This window comes from Hibiscus syriacus, unplaced genomic scaffold (genome assembly GCF_006381635.1).
Source record: "Hibiscus syriacus cultivar Baekdansim isolate YM2019G1 unplaced genomic scaffold, ASM638163v2 tig00110813_pilon, whole genome shotgun sequence".
NCBI lineage: Eukaryota > Viridiplantae > Streptophyta > Magnoliopsida > Malvales > Malvaceae > Hibiscus > Hibiscus syriacus.
The window spans coordinates 847,902-870,713 of record NW_024062871.1 but is presented as its reverse complement, the minus strand read 5'-3'; the positions used below and the strand labels follow the sequence as shown (position 1 = coordinate 870,713).

General features: G+C 33.9%; 4 protein-coding genes and 1 pseudogene across 5 annotated transcripts; 2 read left to right on the top strand and 3 right to left on the bottom strand.

The window, feature by feature from the left end:
- Positions 1-3,930: 3,930 nt before the first annotated feature.
- Positions 3,931-5,122, bottom strand: LOC120141715 (dof zinc finger protein DOF3.4-like). The gene has a single exon (XM_039156512.1). It carries the CDS (start codon positions 4,877-4,879, stop codon positions 4,148-4,150), a length of 732 nt encoding a protein of 243 aa, XP_039012443.1. The 5' UTR covers positions 4,880-5,122; the 3' UTR covers positions 3,931-4,147.
- A 1,925-nt stretch (positions 5,123-7,047) lies between these two features.
- LOC120141798 (B3 domain-containing transcription factor VRN1-like) lies at positions 7,048-8,610 on the top strand. Its single transcript, XM_039156586.1, has 3 exons — positions 7,048-7,120; positions 7,720-7,839; positions 7,948-8,610. The coding sequence occupies exons 2-3, from the start codon at positions 7,732-7,734 to the stop codon at positions 8,608-8,610; spliced, it is 771 nt and encodes a 256-aa protein (XP_039012517.1). The 5' UTR covers positions 7,048-7,120; positions 7,720-7,731.
- Positions 8,611-8,731: 121 nt separating this feature from the next.
- LOC120141738 (putative B3 domain-containing protein Os03g0621600) lies at positions 8,732-10,160 on the top strand. Its single transcript, XM_039156535.1, has 3 exons — positions 8,732-9,183; positions 9,328-9,613; positions 9,738-10,160. Exons 1-3 carry the CDS (start codon positions 8,758-8,760, stop codon positions 9,818-9,820), a joined length of 795 nt encoding a protein of 264 aa, XP_039012466.1. The 5' UTR covers positions 8,732-8,757; the 3' UTR covers positions 9,821-10,160.
- Positions 10,161-10,944: 784 nt separating this feature from the next.
- Positions 10,945-16,292, bottom strand: LOC120141771 (extra-large guanine nucleotide-binding protein 1-like). Of its 2 annotated transcripts, none has more exons than XM_039156573.1 (8): positions 14,988-16,292; positions 14,762-14,899; positions 14,574-14,678; positions 14,291-14,476; positions 13,550-13,730; positions 12,965-13,206; positions 12,041-12,204; positions 10,945-11,865 (listed from the first exon to the last, which is right to left on the bottom strand). In XM_039156573.1, the coding sequence occupies exons 1-8, from the start codon at positions 16,146-16,148 to the stop codon at positions 11,286-11,288; spliced, it is 2,757 nt and encodes a 918-aa protein (XP_039012504.1). In that variant the 5' UTR covers positions 16,149-16,292; the 3' UTR covers positions 10,945-11,285. The 2 variants fall into 2 exon arrangements, with proteins under 2 accessions (XP_039012504.1, XP_039012503.1); XM_039156572.1 differs by having other exon boundaries at positions 12,965-13,209; positions 14,988-16,291.
- Positions 16,293-17,383: 1,091 nt separating this feature from the next.
- On the bottom strand, positions 17,384-18,757 carry LOC120141797 (annotated as a pseudogene).
- Between the last annotated feature and the right edge of the window lie 4,055 nt (positions 18,758-22,812).

Genomic DNA, 22,812 nt, shown 5'->3' with positions numbered 1-22,812 from the left:
TCGAAGTTCAGGGACTAAAAAGGTCAAGTTCTAAAAATATCAAGTTCCTAAAGATTTAAAAGCTTAAGGACCTGAATTGATAACTTCTAAAGTTGGGGGCTAATTAACAACCTAATTTTTCTAAATTATTAAACTTAATTTTTTAGAAAATATTAATTATTAATAAATTTTAAAAGTCGAGCAATCGATTCGAGTAATCGGGCATCTTATGCGAAAACTCGATCCAAATTTCTTTCTAATTAAACTGGAGTATCGTCCTAAATTCTAAGCTTGATTCGAATGTCGAAATTAAATCTAAGAATCTACATTTAAAAAGAGAAACATTTAATAAACTTAATTAAAAAAATAAATAAATAAATAATAAACCTAAATAATAGGACCTAATTGCATAAAATAAAATAACAGTTACTAAAATGCAAGAAAATAAAAGTTAGTAGTTAAATAGGAAATAAATAGTGACCAAAATGCAAAAATTAAAACAATAATAGCTAAATCAGAAACTAATAGTGACTAAATTAAAATAAAACAAACATAATGATAAATTTGCAAAAAAAAATTAGAAACGAAAGGTTCAATGACCAAAATGTAAAAACACGACAACGTTTGGGGGACTAAAAATGATAATAACTTAAAAAGTAACAGCATATGCATAGAAAAGGCAAAATTACAAAATCAATCCACGAAATTTCATGACTAAAGTGTAAAAATGCGCTAAAAGTGGGGGGATTAAATTGAACTTATACAAAAAATTTTAAAGCACAAACATAAAATGAAAAATTATAAAAACAGTCCCTTCTTGTGACCATTTTTGTAAAAACACGGGAATTATTGTGGGACCTAAAACGTGATTTCCCCATAAATTATTTTATAAATACAACTTTTTCCTTTTTGGGCACCAAAATTCACGAGAGGTTCGTCTCGGGCTTCTCGTCACAGATCTAGGCTCAATTTCGCACGAAACGGCCTTCATCGCCGTAAAAACGGCCGAGACTGTTTGGCTTTCCGGGCTCGGGTGACTACTCCGACGATTCAATGTAACCTCGATTCCCTCTCTCTCTCTCTTTTTAATTCTTTTTGTACATTTTTTTTTGCTATAAAATGGGTTCGTTGGATGTTAGGAAGCCTCGTTTTTTATTTTGAATAAAGACTTGTATTTTATTTTCAAAATCTACAAACGTTGTTTCACTGAGATCCAAAAAAAACGAAAAAACGAAAGCACTGAAAAAAGAAGAAGAAAACAGAAAAAAGGGGTTATTCGACTATTTAGAAGAAAAAACCATGTTTATTGCTTCTGGTTGTTTCACTTATTACGCTGCTTTTTTTGGGATGTATCTAACCGATCCTTTTTACAGTTTCAATCGTGGGTTAATATGCCCAATTTTTACAACAACAAAAATCACCATTTAAATCTTGCTTGTTGTTTTTGCTTTGTTGTTTTGATGTGTTGAGTGGAGTGTGAGTTTGGTTTGCTTGTTGCAAGAGTTTCTACATGACAGGGGATGAATTGGTGCATGGAAATGGTGCCTTGTGCATTTGATAAAAATTGGTTTACAAAGTCAACAATAAAATTTATTTCACGATGGATTAGAACGAAATCCACCATCCAAATTTTAGAAAATATGTTTAAGATCGCACGAACAAGGGCCATCGAGCTAGCGTGAGTGTCGATGGAGGAAATGAATTTGAGTTCTGTCACAGTCAATTTGATATTGGACTTGTTCAAAGCCATGATTCCATGCAACGTAAAGACTTTTGAGTATGCCCTGAAATTATGCGTGGAGAGGTTGAAAAATCCCACGATATTTTTGGAAGCCAACGAGACAATCTCCGTCGAGATTACGAATGAGCCCTCCAACTATGCCAATAGAGTTTCCGGGTGCATTGTTCCATCAATGTTGATCGTGCATTATTTAGAATGTTTTTTGAGTTATTAATAATGTAAATACATCTTGCAAATGCTATTGCTCAAATTTGAGACCTCTAATAAAAATAAAATTTATTTTTACTAATAAGATCGTTTAATATGTTTATTTAAAATATAATAACAAACCTATTAAGGGGTTGACTCTCATTAAGCCACTATTATCCATCCACTGGAATAATTTATTGAGATCTCTAGGTTGTTTATTAATGGGGCTAAACCCCCACCTTTCCCTTTTTGGTTGATTTTATTTATTTTTCATTATTTCACGTCCAACAGAGATGACATAATTCATTGAGCTAGCCAACAATAATCTTGACATTGGTCCCTACATATTACAGTTCCAAATCCATTAATGAACTTGAAAATATACCCATTTTTTATTTTCTATTTGTCAAACACCAATTAGTATTTGGAGATCAAGTAAGTCCACTAGCACACAATAGCATATTTAGCATTGTATTATATATAAGGGTAAAATACAACACATGTTGTTCAATTATTAATTTAATTATAAATGAATTGCTTTTAAAAAATATATATAATTTAATATTTTAATTAAAATATTATTATAAACATGTCATTATATATGTTACTAGAATTAAAATATATGTCTAATATGACCTAGTATAATAACAATTTTAATATTAGAAACTTATATATCCTATCGATTTATTCACAATTTAAAACAATTTAATAATTGTAATCATTAATATTTAAAAGTTTCATCAATTTAATCGTGAGACGAATACAACTCTTGAGGTTAGAAATATATATATATACCACATTAACTAAAATATGTCTATGGTTGACTAATTGGCAGATTTGAGGAATAGTCAAAGCCATATCCAATCAAAAAAAGGATGTTATTCAAAGGCATTTCAAGTAATTGGAGTAAAACATGACACGTTGACCCTTTAGCTTTTCTGGTAATACGAACATATTTAAGTCATTGTCGTTCTATAAGGTCATAATGTAAACATAATTTTTTTTCTTCTAGACGAATACGATGCTTTAGATTATTTTACCGGAATACAGTTGGTTTCTCTAATACCGCTTTCGACTTTAAGCCTTTCACTAGTTAAACCAGCCGACGTATTTTTTTGGAGACAAGGCCATCAGTAATGTGACGTAAAGATTCCTTATAATTTGAATTTTATTAAAATTTTATAAATCGAAATTAAAGCTAAACTAAATGAAACGAAATCAACTAAAGTATTGTACGACAAATATTAATAAGATGAATTCAATATCTATACTTTTTTATATTGTATGAAATGTATACAAAAAATCAAACACGTATATATATATAAAGAATGAATGGTCTTTAGGACTGTTTTAATCACATATCTACCTTCAGAAAAATGTGTAGGCCATAAACCATCCACCTCTGCTCCATGTAAAGGGTTATCAATGGATACATAAATTCAAACTTTAGGTTTGTTCATCATCATCTCTTACAAATGATTCTGTAAATCAATTTAGTTAAGCCTTAGTTGAAAGTTTTAATTTCTACTGCTCTTTCTGATTAATTATCAGATAAGAATTCTGACTTCATTTCTCCCCATAATTTTGTTAAAATCTTTAGTTGGACTCTTGATTGAAAATACAAAAGACTGTGAGTTAATACAAACAACAAAATAATACAATACTAATAACCTATCAATTCAGAAAATTAATGTGTACCAGTCAATATGATTGAAATAACAGATACCATATTGAGGAGTTACTAGGAAGACAAAGAAACTTTTAGTTTTTTAAATTAAACGAGGCATTTTTAATGATATTGAGGAGCAGAACTGTTTAGGCTCATCTTTATCATGATACTAATAAACTTTCACAATGTTTAATTGGCATTCCATTTGGTTAAACAAAATAATCAAAGATATTAATAAAAAAAAAAACCATTCAGCCATCCCGTGATCCTGAAACAAGAACGCTAGCAGAAATTTTATTTGGCTAGCTCCCATGAAATTTTTTTGAAATTAAAGCAGTAAAGGTTTAGCATATCAACATCAAAAACTACACACAGACTAATCATTTTGATTTAAGCTATGTCCTTGCATGAAAATGGCAGACAAAGTAAACCAAATCCCATGGCATTAAGTCACCAAAGAACAATAAAGAGAAGTCATAGTCCTATTTGTACTTTCATGTGGCTAATTGTTTACTCTCGGCACTCCCTATATTCACCTTGTACTAGAAACATTAAGAAAAGAAGAAGATTCAATTGGCACCATTTCCAGGGGTTGAAATAGCATGATCAGGCCAGGAAAAGCAATCTCCGCCAACAGAACTAGGCTCTGCACCTTCAAACTGCCATATATTCCCTATTTCCGTGGCAGCCCCAACATTGCCACGCCCACCAATAGCAGCAGCAGCAGCTCCATCTCCTACGCCCGGAAAAGGCCACATTCCTCTTCCAAGCCCAAATCCAACATCCTCGAGCGTTGGAGCAATACCAAGCCCAAACCCACCAAGAGCAAGAAAACCAGACCCCTGAGTATTCAACAATGAAGTAAAACTTCCAAAAATATTTCCCTTGGACTCTCCACCAATACCAAAACTTCCCTGATTAGCAGAGATTGGCAACAAAACGGGGGTGGTAGGTAATGGGAAGTTACGATGATTAGGGGCGGTGGTGGTTGTGGCAGAATTGGTTGCGGAAAAAGCTGTGCCATGGGTGGTTGTGGTGCTGTTGCTGTTCCTGCGTGAACGCTTAGCATTTTTCCTGGTACCACCGCCGACAGGAATGTCCCTAAGGGTGCCACCATGAGTCCAGTAACGGCGACAGGACTTACAGAAATAGCGAGGCTGAGAAAAGTTATAGTTGTTGTAGTAGCAAAACTTAGTGTTGGTGGAGTCACAGCGTGGACAAAGCAGTTGCTCTTGTTCCGGTGGTGGGGCTCCATGAGCCTTGGTTAAACGCCTGTTTTGATCCCCGGAACTTGACGTCATTTTGAGACAAAACAAAAGTGCCTTAAGTTAGAGTATCTTCTTCAAGTGTATGCTTGTGGATGTTAAGGAGAGAGTGAAGAGGGGGTTTATTCTTATTTGGGGGGGGGGGGGGAGAGAGAGAGAGAGAGAGGAGAGGAAGAGAATCTATTGGGACAGTGAAACAAACTGTGAAGGTTAAACGAGAGAATAGTGGAAAAAAAAGCTGGCTTTTACGGTGTTTTGTAGGCAAGAGATTGTGATCAGTCGGCTGCAGAATGAGCTCTACGCTCTCTGTTGAGGGTCGACTCCATCAGCCAGCAATGCTGCATGGCGTTGTACTACTCTTAGCTGTTTAAGTAGGTTCTTTTTGGATATTTCTATCTTTTGGTCTTTGTTGGTTTTTGCCCAAAAAAGAAGAAGTTAATCATCAGATATGGATAAGCAGTCATGTTATGGTCCCATTCGGTGTAGTTTTCTGGTTTCTGTAATGGTAACCTTGCAATTCGGATGCATGTAAACAGTAATGAAAGAAGACAGCAAAGTTCAAAGAATATACAACTTTTAAATCTGATCATGGCAGAACTAAATTCATAATGAAGTAGGTTGTAAGCAAATTTACTTTGGACAGCCATATTGGAAGCAAATATTAAGGATGTCCATGATATTTCTAGTTAACAACAGTTTTCTTCCCAGAACTTCATCAACAAACTTTTTCAATTCAACTCTTATGACTCCAATGCTTTGAGTAAAAATGTTTGCCGATTCTATCGTCCTAGCAATGAATAGACTGAACCAAAAGTAGTATAGACAAGCATGCCGAAGGGTTCAGCTAATAATGCCAAATACCCGACAGTTTCTGGCTAAGCATTGCGAGCCAAAAGACTTGGAACAAAGAACTGAAGTCATGGTCAAAGAAATAAGAGGATAGAGAGATTGATGGAGGGTGGGATAGTACAGACAGAATCATAGTGTCGGGTCGCATGGGGTTCTATTATTGGGTCTCCTCTCTTATTTTTCCGACACGTCACGCCCGTATCCGGATTCCTGCTCCGTACCACACCTTCGGTTCTTCCCAATCTTCATGCCAGATTTCTCGCTCATCTAGCGTTGTTAATTTCTTCATTGCTTCCTGATCTTTTCAGAGGTTCACCGTTGATTTGTTTCATGTTTATAGCTCCGCCAGGAATGGAAGGCAGCCATTGCAGGAAGAGATGCTTTCTCATATTCTCTCTTCAATGTTGGAAAATTGAACAGTGTCATAGGTTATGAACCCTGTCCCTATGCAAAATCTTTGTAAATATTATACTAGTTTATGAAGCGCAAAACCTAATATATCATGTATTTTTTTTTTTGCGTTTTCGTGCAGGATAAATTACATTAACAGTCATTGATATTTCGATAAATTTTAAAAAGTATATTATAATCATTAAAATTTTTAATTTATAATAAAATAATCACTCTATCATTAATGAACGTTAAATAATGATATGATAAATCAATGAAAAGATTAATATTTAATTTAATCTCTAGATATTACTAAATCATTAATTTAATCCTTCAACATATTTTAACCAAAAAATTTGCAGATCTAATATCAAATTGAAACAAATGACCTAATTGATTTTTTTAAGATCAGTGTTAATTCAATTGTGAATGATAATGTGACAAATGACCTAATTGATTTTTTTGACTGAATTTAAAGGTATAATTAATTATTTTAATTAAATTTGAATCATAATTAATTTTAATTGAAAGCTTATTTAATCTTTAAAAAATGGTTAAAAAATTAAAAATATAATAAAATTTTCATAAAAATTATAATAAAAAGAACTATAACCATGAGTCTATTATTATTTATTGAATATAATTTTAGTAGAATCAACATTGTATTATAGTAACAATAAAACTTGAATTCTTCTATTTTCTACGCGTACCAATTTAGTGTAAAAAATTAAAAGAGAAATTGACTTAAATTTTAAATAGTTGGATGTCGTACAACCATGGCGATGGGAGAATCAATCTTCAAGTCGGAAAGTATAATGGGCGGGAGTCTAATTAGAATTAGGTTTTATGAAAGTCCAAGTCCAACTAAGATATGTTTTACACAGTCTTAACTCGAGTCAACTGATAAAAAGATTGCCCTAATTCTCGTTGTTAAAAGCTGATTACCACACTTTTAGAATCTACTATCTAAAATTCTCTCTATTTTACAGCCAAAAACATAAGACCACCATAAACGTCAAACCTCTCCTTCCCACCTACGTATGTTCTCCTGCATTTTCTTATTCTTTCCTTCTTAAATTTGGTGTTATTCTTTATTTTCTTATAATATCTTAAGCGTTTAAACTTATTCCTTTAGGTTAAGGTTGCGTTCCCACCCTCTTTCATAATACTCTATATGCAGTTTTTATATTAATCATTGATGGTGTCTATTCTTAAATTTTATGAGAAAAAAATTAAAATATTTTTAGATCTATTACTGGTAAATTGCGATACAGATAGATTACTACTATCTTTGTTTTGAATGGCCGAAGAGAAGATGAAAGGAAAATACAAAACTTTGTTCATTAAATGAATCTGACTTCTCCCCCTCGATCCTAGAAACGATTAACTTTACCAACAGCTCTCCGGTGTGGTAGTTAAGACACTTTGACACCCTCACCACACTTTCAGCGTTGAAACCAGTTCAACACACTGGAGCATGATTTTCATTGTCCAAACGAATATGATTTTTCCAGCATGAAGGTTAAAGGAACTTTTTTCCCCTGAAGGAAAACAATTCAATCAGATGTAGCTGTCTATATTAAGATTTATCTTTTCTATTTAATCAACCTATGAATTCCAGTTTTACTTCTTTGCAGAGCTGTTCAAGCATGGCTTCTTCTTCTGACCATCAAGGCAGTGGGCATTTAAAGTTCAAAAGCAACTCACCTAGTTTCTTTAAGTTGATTCTCCAAGACACTATCCAGAATGGAAAACTTGTAAGTATTCTTCCAACACTTTTTATCTGTTAATTTGAATAGTTCTTAAGTAATTGTATTTTACTACTTGTTTATGTATATCTTGATGATAAGAGTGCTTTTATACAGGGAATTCCTCAAAAGTTTGTGAAAAATCATGGAAATGAAATGTCAAGCCCGGCGCTACTCAGGGTCCCATCTGGTGAAGTATGGAAGGTAGAACTGACTAAATCTGATAGCAAAATATGTCTTGAGAATGGATGGCTTCAATTTTCAAACCATTACTCCCTTGATTTGGGGTATCTTTTGGTTTTTAGATATGAGGGGAATAGCAAATTCCATGTAGTCATCTTTGATACTAGTGCTTCAGAGATACAATATCCACACAAAGGCAATAATAATGAGCGATCCGACGAAATTCCGGATCAGAACATCGATGAATCCCAAGATAATGACTACACACAGATCCGAAAACCGCAATTGCCATGTCCTCGGCCTCATAAGATGATGAGAAGTTCCAATGAAACTATCAAAACTGAAACCGAGTGCAACGACAAGTCTGGATTTCTACCTCAACAAGTTGAGCATAATGGATGTCCAGTTAGAAATGGTGATAAAAGCACGGGTCGTAAGACATTGAAGGTTCATGAAAAGGTTAAGGCTCTTAAGAGAGCTAGTTATTCTTTCAAATCTGAGAGCCCATTTTTCAAGATTGTCATGCAACCATGCCATGTTGGTTGTAGTTCTGATAACAAATTTAGACTGGTAAGCAATCAATTGAATTCCCACTAGATCCTCTGTATGCTGTTCAATCAATTACATTATTAACACATATACGAAGATGGCAGAAATGAGCAAATTTTTTTTAATATTTTCATTTTTATTCTTCCATTTTCTTATTTGCAGACCATACCAATCAACTTTGCCAGGAAACATTTGATGAAAGAGCTTTGTTCTGTCACTCTTTCCAACTCAAGTGGGAAAACTTGGACTGCTACCTTAAAGCAAAGACAAAGAGGGAAAAGGCTAGATTGGGTGCTACTAACTGGATGGAAAACTTTTGCACAGGATAACAATCTCCAAGTCGGTGATGTTTGCGCCTTTGAGCTAATAAACAGTATCGAAATATCATTCAGAGTAGTCATTTACCAAGGCCAGGATTTAAATTATCGTCAGTCATTAGCTTCAACTGATGTGGTTCGTCCGGCGAAAAGGAAGGCTCCATCATGTGCAAGTCCGAGCTGCGCTGAACCCTTGACTGAACTACAAAAAGCTAAAGCTCTTCAAATAGCCAGTGCCTTCAAATCAGAAAATCCATTCTTTGTTATTGTACTTCAGCCATCATATGTCAATTCAAATAGAGTGGTGAGTTTTTCAGTTGAAGCCTGCTGCTGGTCGTTTCCAAGTTCTTATAAGTTTTAGATATAATGCACATGAAAAGGCTGAAATGTTAAATTTTGCTTTCTCTGCTTTTCATAAATAACTGGATTGACATGTGTGTTTGAACAGTGTATACCAACGAATTTTGCGAGGCAATATCTGTCAAAGATGCACAATGAGGTCATACTTCTCCTTTCAAATGGAAAATCATGGCCAGTAATATGTTCTCAGTATAGAACTGGACCAAAGCCACATGTAAAATTTGGTACTGGTTGGCGTAAATTTTCCGTGGATAATAATTTAGAAGTTGGTGATGCTTGTGTCTTTGAACTGGTCGAGGGTGCTGAATCCTCGATGAACATAACCATTTATAAGATGCATGCTGATCAGGACGCAAATTTGGGCTCATCAATGGGTAAGTAAGATACATTTCAAGTACTATATACATATATATATATATATATATATATATATATATATATATATATATTCATCCTTTATTTGATAAGTATGCATGGATTTGTTTGTTAAAAAAACAGATGATAGAAGTGGAGAGCAACAAGTTGAACTCCATGAAAGATTGGTGATTAAAACTGAAGAATCTGTTTGGACGGCATTTTGATGTCAAAAACATGTTCTCCAGGCAAAGACTAAGAAGAGACAACACAAAGCTATCAAACATTACTGGAGAATGAGGCAATCCAAGATACCAACTGGTTGGACCCGATTGATGCATTGGTTCAACAAATCAAACCATTTTAGAACTCGGAGATGAAATTAGTCCGACGTATAACTGTCCGCTGCATCGTTAAGTTAGAACCTTTTCCATAGTTAACCATGACATTGTAACATGTTTCTGATGCTCTGATCATATGAACATTTCATCTGTAACAAGGTGCCTTTAGAATTTTCCAGTAAAATAATAATCGAAAGGACTTTGCTGTGTCAAGAATCAGTGCAAAAAAGTTGGCATGTGTATTAATTATTTTCCTTCTGTGGGTAGATATGAGGAATAATGGAGGAAGCACTCAGATATCTCCTTAAGTTTATATTCAAGTCTGGACATTTATTTGCAGTAACTCTCTTATGTTGTAACCTGTTCGGCATGCTTTGCAAGTGATTCCATGATGGTTTTCATGATCGTAGAGAAGATTGTGGTTCCATCATGAAGATTAAAGGAGCAACATTTCCCCCCCAAGGGAAACAATGCAATCAGATGAAGGTGCCTAAAGTAAGGATTATATTTTGTAATATGATGAACCTATATTTCCAATTGTTACTTCTTTTTAGCATGTTTTAAGTTCCCAAAAGTTCCCAAAGATAGTGATGAAAATAGATATATTTTAAAATTTTCATCATTCGGTTTGATGATGAATTATAAGAATTTGAATTTTTATATTTATATGTATTTTTTTCATATTTAAGTTATATAAAATTACTTTTCATATTAAAATGAGATTATTTATGTATTTTTTCTCTCTTAAGTTGATTTATCAATTTTCTTAATTGTTTCTCTTTCTTATGTTTAGAGTTGCCAGGCTTAAGTCAAAGGTTTGTGTTGTTCCAGGCCCTCCGTTCAAGTATGATGAAGGCTAGTGATTCCTCAGACATAGTTATCAAAGAGTGGTCCAAACTGATTGACGATAGCAAGAACAACACAGGATCCGCTTTTTCTTGTACATGAATTAGAACATAAAAGAGATTTCTTTCACAACTTTAATATACTTGTGGAGCCAAGTTAGGGAGATCTAGATTCTAGCAGTCACTGAATCATGCATTTCCATCATATATTACAAATGAATGTAATGAATTATGTACATAGTAGAAGCTACACAAAGCATTGTACAAAAATACATCTGGTCTTGCTGTATAAGATATGGAGATTTACTATATATTCCATTACGACTTGTATGCTCGTACCTCTTAAAGCCCCATAGCATGACACCCGATGCAATGGCAAAAACAGCCTTGATGCATAATCTTACAGCTGCAAGTAAGTGCAAATGTCCTCTCGTGTGCATTTACACGAGTAGTATGTACACTGGCATTGATGACCAAATATAGACCTCTTCTGACCTGGAAATTAGTCAATGAGAGAAGGAACTTGCTTCTGTGCTATAAAATGAGTGTTCACTTAAGCTGAAATTGACCCTCTCTTCATCCCATTTGAGAATCTCACTTGCAAATTTAAGAGCAGCATCAACGCTGTTGGGTTCCAGTCCTTTCATGTGGGAAACATACAACTTCCGCCCGGTGAGTGAAGAATAAAGTCTCTTGAACTTGACAGCGACGTAATGGAATGCTAGCTGTCCCAGGGTAGGATTATTGTTAATGCTGTTGCTATTTGTATTTGTACGATAACGACTGATCAGGGGATGAAAATCATTAAACCACTCGCACCGAGTCAATGGAACCCGTTCTATCTTTTCCTCGAACATATCGAATTTGTTCAATATTAAAAGGAAGTCCATCTGATCAAAAGTTGGATGACTAACGATGGTTTCAAAGAGTTTCCTGCTCAATAGCATCTTATTAGTCCCATCAGCAGAGAACTTGTCATAGTTACTCAAGGCAACACAGAAGATGACCATTCCAACATCTTCAAACATCTCTAGCCACTTGCAATTTTCTCCAAATCCTCTTGCTTGCATTCTGATCAATTGGTACCTGAGAACCAGTCGAAACTTTTAAGGATAAAATTCATTTGACAATAACATAATGAGTTTTTGAAATGAGCAATGCAGATCACAACAGAGTGCTGATTTAGCAAGTGAACTACTACAGCCTCAAAAAATGCAGATAACTTCATTTGTAAAAGCGTGTGCTTACTATTGGGACCTACCTGAGCAAGGAGTCATGCTGATCAGCAGTGTCAATATTTTCATCAGGTGAAGATTGGGGAAACAAAAAGTCGACACAGGCAAGCCCGTTTGATGAAGTAGCACCTTCAGCATAGAGGATATCTAAATCTGAAGGTTCATAGTCTGTTTTCAATATCTCAACAACCTGAAGAATAGTGAAAAAAACAGCATTAGAGAAAAATTAAGACAAACACGGGTCATAGAGGCTATACTGGCACAAAAGTTCAAAACAGAAAATATAGTGACATAGAAGTGCAACCATTGATACTAGTTGAGATTGCTTGAGAGATCTGTGTCAAGGATGATGACCACTTTAAGTGGTCACCCAACATTATGGAAATAGAAGGCAAGTTTATTGTCTGCTTATTAAGGACATAAGAACCTCAAAAGACAAGAATGTGTCATTCTCCACTTGCCTGGTGAAGCTAGCTTGTGGACCATGCAAGATTCTTTGTTAAAATGTTATGGTCCTCCATTAGGACATCTTTATTTTTTTCAGAAGAATTAAACCTAGTGTTGTACAAACTCTTAACTTACATAGTAGCACACTTACCATATCCTCACAACCAAATGGTGTCACTGTTTTTATCTGTTCATCTTGCAAACAAATCCTTACAGCCTATATGCTTCACAGTGAAATACAAACAAGTTGGCAACTTCTTTTGAGCCAATTAATGTTTTTCTCTAACCACATTCTGATGGTCCAATTCTTCATTAAAAAAATTCATGGAATATCCAGTTTCATGAAGGAAATTTAGTTATAGGCAACAAGTTGGAAAGATGGAAGGGGTATTCAAGTAACCTTCAGAATTCAGATACACAAAACTAGTGATATATAAATCGATGCTCTCTGAGAAGTTACGCAAAATTTAAACAAGAACTTTTGTATCAAGCATAAATCTTACCCGCTCCAGGTAATAACTAGCAACACCGGGTAGCATTTCCAATTCACCTCTCCTGTTGTAAGTTTCCTGAATGGCTGTGTGCTTCCACAGCTCCTCGACCAGTGGAGCATATTCACGAGTAGCTGCTGGAAATATGGCTTCCAAATTGCCAGACACCATAGTCTTCACAAGCCAGTCGGAGAACGATTTGAGCCTCGGGCCAACGGAATAGATAGTTTTGCTATCAGCATCATCACTACTTCCTGCTGAAAAAATATGAAAAGAAATAATTAGATGCTTCAAATAGCAATACTAATAATCAGTTCATTATATGCTCATGCTGGATATGAAATTCTGAAACGCCCTTCAAAAAATTACATGGGGAAATCTGAAGACTTGAATCCTTAAAGATATCCAATATATAAAGAAGCTACTTACAAAAAAGCTATCTGTAAAAGCATAAACATTGACATATTTGAACATCCAGCTAGAGATGGGTATGACCTAATTTCCAGCTGTAACAAGCTTGCACTTTTCAAAGTACAACCATTTTCAAATGAGGGTATACAGGATGGTTTGGAGAATAAAATCAACATGCAGCCTCACCTTCGGGTTCAGTGTCCTTGGAACTTCTCCTTTCCCTCATTTCAGCCGAACTCTCTTCCTCAAAACGTTCACGACCATCAAGAAGTATGCCAAGATAACCGTACAAATTGGTTTGGATTGTTAACTTTATACTTTCACGTTCATCCTCTGAGAATGGTACATCTTTATAAAGAATTTTTGCCTGAAACAATCCGTTCGTTTAAAAGATCAATTGACTACTCAATTATTCTTGTTTCTATTGCGCATTTCATCTTTAAGCAGTAGTCTTACATTAGCATGTAAACCTAAGAAAACATTAATTAGTTGAAAGCAGGAAGAGTGGTAAATATAAACACTGAAGTCAAGGATTCATGAAAATTCAGGAATAAAGAATAATTTCCTATGCTAGTAGTTAGGAATCTAGATTTTCCTTTCATCAAGAATTGATAATATTGTAACACGCTATCCTGAGAGTCTATTCGCACTATTATCTCTGTGAACTATTGTGTATCAACCATTCAAAAATTTAAACTTTATAGAACCATTTGAGGATTATATACCCGAATACAAACCAACCCCAATGCCGGTTGAATAAATTTGATTGATGCAATTAAATATCTTTTTTTAAACCATCATCTATCTCCTTCAGTCAAAGAGAATGTGAGGCTTACACAAGCGATTTTTAGTGAAGAAAAGCCATCTGCATATGAGTACAACTAGAAAGCAACAGAAGTTAAAATGTAATTCCCAATAATCATTTACCTGCTTAAATATGGTACTTGACCCAGATCCAGGAGATCCAACCAAAAGAATCTTCTGTAATGTACGCTGCTCAAGATAGTCAGGAACAGATCTGCTATTCATGCTGTTAAGTGACTCTCCACAAGGATTTGAAGATTTAGAAGGAACAGGCAGTGATAATACAGCACAGACGAGCTTCATTCCAGCCTAAGTTAAATTTTGAACAAATAAATAAATGCGTAATACAAGTATCTCATCCAAAAAAAAGGCAAAGGGCATACTGAAGCATGCATATATTACATACCTTTCCCCATATATATCCTTTTGTATTTTTTTGTCCCTCTTCTTGGTATGAACCGTCCTCATTCACCCAAAAGTGTGGGTTGCCTGCAACTTGAACTCCTGCCAACTGCAATGTTCACCAAAATGGTCATTAACAATCTTGCACAATAATAACCATCTTAACAATTTTACGTGTTTAGAAATTTAAACCTGCAACATCCTAAGTTCAACTTTTGTGATTTCGCGACCATTTATGAAAACTTGTGTGTTTCCGTTGCTAGCATCTGGCCTCATAGAACCGCCAACATTTAGATGGGGACTAATAATCTTTGAAGGTTTCTGTCCCTCCTGTCAATTTCAGAATAATCAGTTTCCCTAACAATACATGTGAATTGTAGCAAAGAATAACAATGTCATTAAAAGATTATGCATTCACCTTTCCCCAAAGACCAGATACTTTATCATACCAATAGTTTCCAGGCTTTAGCTTCGTTGGTGGGTTAGGGCAACTCTGCAATATAGCCAGCTCCTCATAACAAAGAGGTTGCCCATTCACACAAATATACTCAGGGGGCAACTGATTTGCTTCACACAACTTTTCAGCTTTCATTATCTGTCTTACCTCCAAATCATTAAGCAGCCGTTTAAGCAATCGAGAACACTTTCCCAAAGCCCTGCGTTTCGACTCATCAATTGGAAATCCAATACAAGTAACACATTTCCGTCCTTCAGGCATAGACCCCATAGCTCTAAGCACACAATTACTACAATACTTAGCATCACAAACAATACAAACTTCCTTCTCTGTAAACCTATTCCCCTTAAAACATCGATAGCACAACCCTTTCTTCCCTTTAGTTTGTGGCTCTTTTTGAACTCTTACAACTTGAGCTTGCACCTCATCTTGACTAAATTCCTCATCAAGTCCATCATCCGATTCAATATCTCGAAAAGTAACAACCTGAGGTCTCCTGACATCACCATTGGACTCATTATTACAGTCCCCGATCTTAAGAGAAGAAACCCGCGATGATGGGTAATCTAAACTCAAAACAGACTCGTTAGAACCCCAATCAGGTTGATTCAAATTATCATTCGAAATCCTCGCCGGCGACGAACTTCCCCTCGATTTATCAAAGCAATCGCAAGAATCAAGCTTACTCGAATGTTCATTACTAACAGAACAAGCAGCTAAACACCTCGAAGAACTATCATTATTGTTAATCAATTCAGCTAACTCCCCAGACTCGTAACTACTCAACTCCCCAGATAACAAACAGTTATTAGTATCCTCAGAAACCCTTTCTTCGAAAGCAATAACGGAAGTTGGTGAAACAGTGGGTTGAAGAAGCAATTCTTTAGAGAACTTGTTACGATCTGTTGCTAAAATAGGAGGTACAACCGGTATATGGAGTTCGGTATCGGAAAGTGGTACCTTTGAAACGACGGCGGCAACCGGGATTTTCTCGACGTTGATTGGAACAGCTCGTGGAAGATCGTAGGTTACCGGAGGGCCGGTATATTCCACCGCAAAAGAGTACTGTTGGTCTTCAACATTTTCTACGCTTGGCAAAACTATAGCTTCCTTGGGTGGCATTTTCTTGGGGTTTTCAGGGATTAGACAAACGGGAGGGGAAGAATAATTGTTTATATTCGGGGAAGGAGAAGGTAAAGGTAATGAAAGGTGTGGGAAAATGACACAACAACAAGGAAAACAAGATTAGAAATTGGGGCTTCTACTGGGATTGGCTTAGAATTGGAATCTAAACATTTTATTTAAAATCATTTATAAGTTTTGAAAAAGGAGAGCATGTGGGGTATAAGCCGGGGAAGAACTTGTCTTTTTAGGTGGGGGGGGGGGGACCAACTTGCCTAGCTTAGCCCTTCGTTAGTGAAAATTTGAGTGCTGCTGTATTGGAAGTGGAGCTATCAGTGGAAAAAGCGGCCATGGTGGAATTTGGATTTCCCTGTGGATTTTTCCTTTTCCTGTTTGTTGGGTTCCTTCTCTTTTTTTCAATTTATTTGGTCTAAATGATTGAGTCGATGGAATTTTCACTCAGAAAATTTTCAAGTTTAAATAAAAGATCAATGTTCCATTAAATTTAATAATATTATGTAAAAATTCATAAGTGATTTTAATGGACGATTAGAGAAGATATTATTTTTTTCTAAAGATTTCAGATTCTAAAATTGATCTTTACCGAACATATGTGTTCATTATCAACTAAAAATTCCGAACCCCTTGAATATTAGACAAAGGAATTAGAATTGAAAACACCCATAATTTTTCACAAATTGCTTGTCAATAAACGCTAATTGATTAAAGTTGCTTTTACCCCACTTTAATGATTTGATACGAAGCAAGCAAGCACAGTTGTAGAGTTGATCGGTTGTTTAATTGAATTTTCCATCTTCTGTTGCTTAATTCTTACTGCCTAAATATTTTCTTCCAAGTTTGAAATTCCCTTTGCAAAACTGGTAATCTTAAGTCAAAATGATTGGTTTTTTTTTATTATTGGAAATCTCCCTACATTTTGTGGTTTCAGTCCTAATTTGCTGCACTTTGACTCATATTTTCATCAAAATTTTATGATTTCGTATGAGAATTTAGCCAGATTAAGCTCATGATTTAGATGGACTCTCGTATTTAAGATTGAAAATTAAAAACAAACTTGGTTACATCGGTTTACAATGCCAATCCTAATTATTCACTTATAGTTAACAAACCAAATTTAAGTAGGTAGAAATCTGAGATCGAGTGGAGCCCCGAGGGCCGATGTTTCCCACTATCACTTACTAATGCTAATATGATGACGGTGTGGACGGGGCAATCTAGTTTGATGAATTGGTCTCGTTGAGGCATTGTGTAGGCAGTGTTTGGTCCGTTAACTGCCAAATCTTCACGGACTTATCTAGGCTACCACTGTAAAGAATCCACTGGTTTTCATCGGATGTTGATTCATGATCATCTTCGACCGCCGAGCACTTAATAGGACCGTTATGGCCTGTTAATGTTGTCAACAAGGAATGCTCGTTCCCACATCTTTTCCATACCGGAATCGACTTATCGGCTGATCCACTGATGACAAGATTTCCGGCTGTTACCAAAGAAAGAACAGCCAATTTGTGGCCTCTCAAACCACCACCATGGGAGAGATTATTTTCGCAGTCCCAAAAGTTAATTAGCCCGTCCGACGACCCACAGTAAACTAATGTACCATCAGGGTTCAACGCTAATGCTGTAACAGCATAATCTTGTTTGAACAATGACCGGACAGTGAATGCCTAGGCCGTCTCCCTTCTAACTCTCGTTTCCATACCTTAACAGATCCATCAGCTGAACCAGTAAACACTAACCCATCACACCCTGCAACAATGGAGTTAACCGCATCATCATGAGTTCGAATAGATTCCAAGCATTTCCAATCCGAAATTCTCCAAACTTTGAATGTTTTATCCCGAAACTCGAGTAGAGCAACGTTTTGTCTTCATTAAAACACAGGCAAGATATAGCATCCGAATGTCTGTGCCAAAGACCGCTACGACGGCCCTTCACTTCAAAAAAGGCTGTAGGTACGAAGGAGTTTTTTAAATAATCTTTGAGAGTCGGAATTGACCCAAGTCGTTTATGAACTTTCGATATTTTGCTCAAACCCCTCCAAACTCGTATCTTCCCATCTCGATGACCTGTGAATATCTTCTCTCCCGCAATGACGATAGCTTTCACCAACCCACCATGCGATTAAACCCGGAAAGCGCCTTCTGTTTCATCCAGACCCTAATGTTTTTGCTGTCAGAGCCGGTATATAACAAATCCCCGGATACCGCCAAGGAATATACATGGCCTTCTTCACGTACCAATGTACCTGTCAACTCTTTACAAGGACTTGCGTTGGTTTCTTCGACAGAAGGCATAAACTATTACTGGCTACGAAAGATGATCACGGGGATTTTCTGAAAGAAGATGGTGATGAATCATTAGGAGTACTTGCCATTGATGAAATATCCGGGTTGCTTGAAGAAGAGTTAATCGCTTCGGTGGAACCATATTTGAAATCTTCTTCGGAGGATGAACTCTTTAGCCTGGCAACCTTTCGGCCGACAGAGGGGCCTTTTTCTTCAAACCATAGATGGAAACCACCCCTTTTCTTAAACCTAATGGTTTCCATGCAGAAGAAGCACCTAAAAAATGAGAAGATGAACAATCCAATGAAAGGGTAAAGCGTACAACAAATAAATTCCAAGATGAAGGAGAAAAAGAAATGAGGAAGGCAAGAAAAATGCAGCATTTGCCTCCCCTCCCCTCCAAAGGATGAACGAAATGAAGCTACAAGGCATCCCACGTATCAAGCTAACAATGAATTTGAGCCATTTCCCTTCCCTTTTTTCATGGAAGATTTTATGAATGTTCCGTCGGGATTGTTTCCATCTGTATCCAATTGGATTATCCCACGTCAAACAGGACTCTCATCTTAACCATTTTTGGTTACTAAATTCAATGGCTTTTCCAAAAGATGATACGTTTGTATTATTTTTAATTTATTTTAATGGAGAACAGAAGATGTAGGTTTTTTTTTACTTTGTTAAGGATTGAGATTGTGGATAAGAATAGCATTATCAGTATTATTTTTTTGTCATATATAATTCCCAATATTGGAAATGAATGTTGATTTTCCTAAACGGATAAGGTAGACAATTTGTTAATAAATTCCCTAATATAGATTTTATTTGATTTTCATTTATAGGATCATTTCATATTCAAATGGAAATTAATTCTAGGAATTTTAACTTAGCTTTAGTGAGAGGCTCGTCCTAAAAAATATGTAGTCCCTGTGTTATTTTTCTAAAATGATGTACCTAAAATATTTTATAATAAGATGAAATTGTAAAATATCAACATTTAAGAAGATTGAAATAAGGATGGACATAAATAAGAATTTTTTTGTCCATTAAACACCATAAATTTGATAACTTTTAAGATAATTTGATTACAATTAAATTCTTCAGAATAATACGAGAGAAAATTAGAAGGTTTTTTGTTAAATTTTTTTCATGAAAAAAATAATTTTTTAAGTGTGGGGTCCCTAAATTTTGGAGTCCTGTGACGTATTACAAACTACATCTACCAATGGACGGGCTTGGTTAGTGAAGAACTCGTTGAGTGATCTCAGTGATTAGAGTAGATAGTGTTGTTTTCTCTTGAGATTATAGATTTAAACAGTTGTATCTATAGAGTATGTGTGCTTTGTCAATAACTAAAAAACTTTATTAACAGATATTACCTTTTAATCACTCTAAATTATTAGAAAAAGCTTTATCACCGGTGAAAGGCTATCTATATATTAATTTATGGGATCACAAAAATGGCATTTATACTCCAATTTTTTTTTTTCATTTTGCATGGAGTACTGTATATAACACAAAGGGTTAGTATTATTTAGCGGTAGTGAAAGGCTATGTAAAGTGGCCTACACAATTTGTTGGTTTTGGGTTATGTATCGTTATTGGGCTTCTTCGTTCTCCTTGTAGAATAATTAGCACTTTTATTCAGATTTTAGGATAAACTCCATAAATGGTCTTTAAACTTTTAGGATACTTGTTTTATGGTCACTATACTTTTAAAACTTATTGAAGACGCCCAAATTTTAATTGGGTTTCATTTTGACCATTTTCCTTAATATTAGCTTATGTGATATATATACATGTATTTATTATTAATAAATTAATATCATCAAATACGATAATGATATGTGTCATCATTGGAAATTGATGAAAGATAAATATAATATTGAAAAAGATTGAACCTAAAACCTTGAAATGAGTCTACTAATTCAACATTGGATCAAACTAAGATGTTATAAAAAAATTAAAAATTAAATAGATAAAAGTATTTTGAAATTATTTCCATTTATTTTATTTTATGAAAATGTATCAATCCTAAAATAAATTATAAAATATAATATAAGAATATAATTTTTAAATAAACTATAAAATTAATTAAAATACATATAATTTTTAAAATATTATTTATAATTTACATTACAGAACTAAAAGATTAATGGAAAAGAAAAATAAAATAATGATAATGATAATATATTAATTATAATAAAAATTATAAAATTCTATAAGAATATATTTATAATATCAATTATAATATATATCAAACTATATTGAAATATATTATAAAACAGAATAAAAAATAAATAAATAAAAAATATCTAAGTTTTTTTTATAGAAACAGTCGGTATATTAAAAAGAGAAAATATCCAAAATAATAATAAAAATTTATTACCATAATCATAAACTAGCATATAATAGTGATATTTTTCGATAATCATTAACACATAAAATAAGCCACTTAATATCACACAATGACTATACAAGGAAAAAATTAAAAATCTAATAGAAAACTCGAACAAAATATATATATAAATAAATCTAATTACATTAGAAAATTAACAAAAACATGGATCAAACTATTGAAATACCACTGATAAACTACAAATAATAATCGAACTACATGAGAAAACTATTTATGAACACAAACCATGTATCCAAATCTAATCCGATGGTTTAACACTGAGAATATTAGTATGATAACAAATAAACACGAACTTGATTAATCATGAGGATGTCAAATCCAACCTTGAGAAAAAAATAAAAGAAAATAATGACCAAACGACTGAAAATTTTTAAATACGGACAAAATCGTGTTATAAAAATAAAATTATTAAAAATTTAAAGAAAAATAAAGGAAAAACAAAGTTTTCATACAAAATTTAAAAGACAAATAAAACAAATATTACGACAGCGCTCATCATCAAGAGTGGTGTTGCCGCTAATTAACCAGAATCAAAGATAGAAAAGTTAAGTTTACGATTTCAAATATAAAAAATTAAACAAATAATATTTAAATTTAATAGTAATTAAAACTAATTATTTTATTTTTAAATTTATATTGATATAATATAAAGAATAAATTGCATTACATGTCTTCAAAGTATGAACCTTATTTTAAATTGGTCTTCAAATTTTTTGAACATTCCAATTCATCCCAAACTATATCGCAGCCCTTGTTAATAAAATCGTTAGGCCAAATCATATTATTATGTGTTTGAAAAAAAAAAACAAAATTTGGGTTAAACTATGATTGAAATTAATTACATATTTGGATGAATTTGGGGATGAAGTTAGAATATTCTAAAGTTTGGGGGACCAATTTAGAGAGAGGGTCATAGTTTAGGGATGAAATTAGATTGTTCAAAATTTTATAGACCAATTTAAAATGAGGATCATAGTTTGAGACATATGATGCAATTTATTGTAATATAAATTATAAGTATTACAATAATATATTTATAACATAAGTTAAAATATATTAATTATATAAATAAAATAATACCTTATATTATAAAACTAAAAGATTAATGAAAAATAAAGGATAACAAGTAATAAAATTATATTAATTATAATTAATGTTATAATTTTTTTTATTCTAGTTGATTTAATAGTTGATGTTAAAACATGTTTTTTAATATTTTATAATAACATATGTAATTTTATGAATATGTCACATAAATCATCGTTAAGTGTCAGATGATGATATTGATTGAATTGAAAATAAATTAAAAGTCTTGTGACTCCAATACAAGTTTTAAAATTTTGGTGACTAAAATGAAAGTTCCTTAAAATTTTAGGGACCATTTTATAGTTTACCCTAGATTTGATACCATTATCTTTTCTTTTGGGCACGAATTTTCTTCTTCTTCTTCTTCGTGAAATTCTATTTTTCTTAAAAAAAGGGAGAGATGCTATGTTACAAATTTCAGTTGGGCAAGCAGAAACAATCATCTCATAAGGTATAATATAGTTTGGGTCCAATTTTTGCACTAATCATGTTTAGAGTTACAACTGGCCATGTGCGATTCCTTGACTTACTTTTAGCTAAAGCTCCCCTCCTTCCCTCTTTCTTCCGCCCCATTCCAAAATGTTAATTAATTTCCAGTTTTCCACATCTTTGACTCTGTCAATGAAACCATTTGCCCATCATACACCGCTACTAGTTTGCTGCGATTTAGTTATAACACTTTGATTGTGTGGTTTTACAAAGCATTTTTAGAAAATTCTCATCATATATGTGACAAATATAGGTCCACATATATCAATCTTTACAAAGAAACGTGGAGATATCTTGTTTCCGTAGTCTGAAGGATAGGATTTAGGTCAATTTCCATACAATTTACGCCGGCCAACGTCAGATA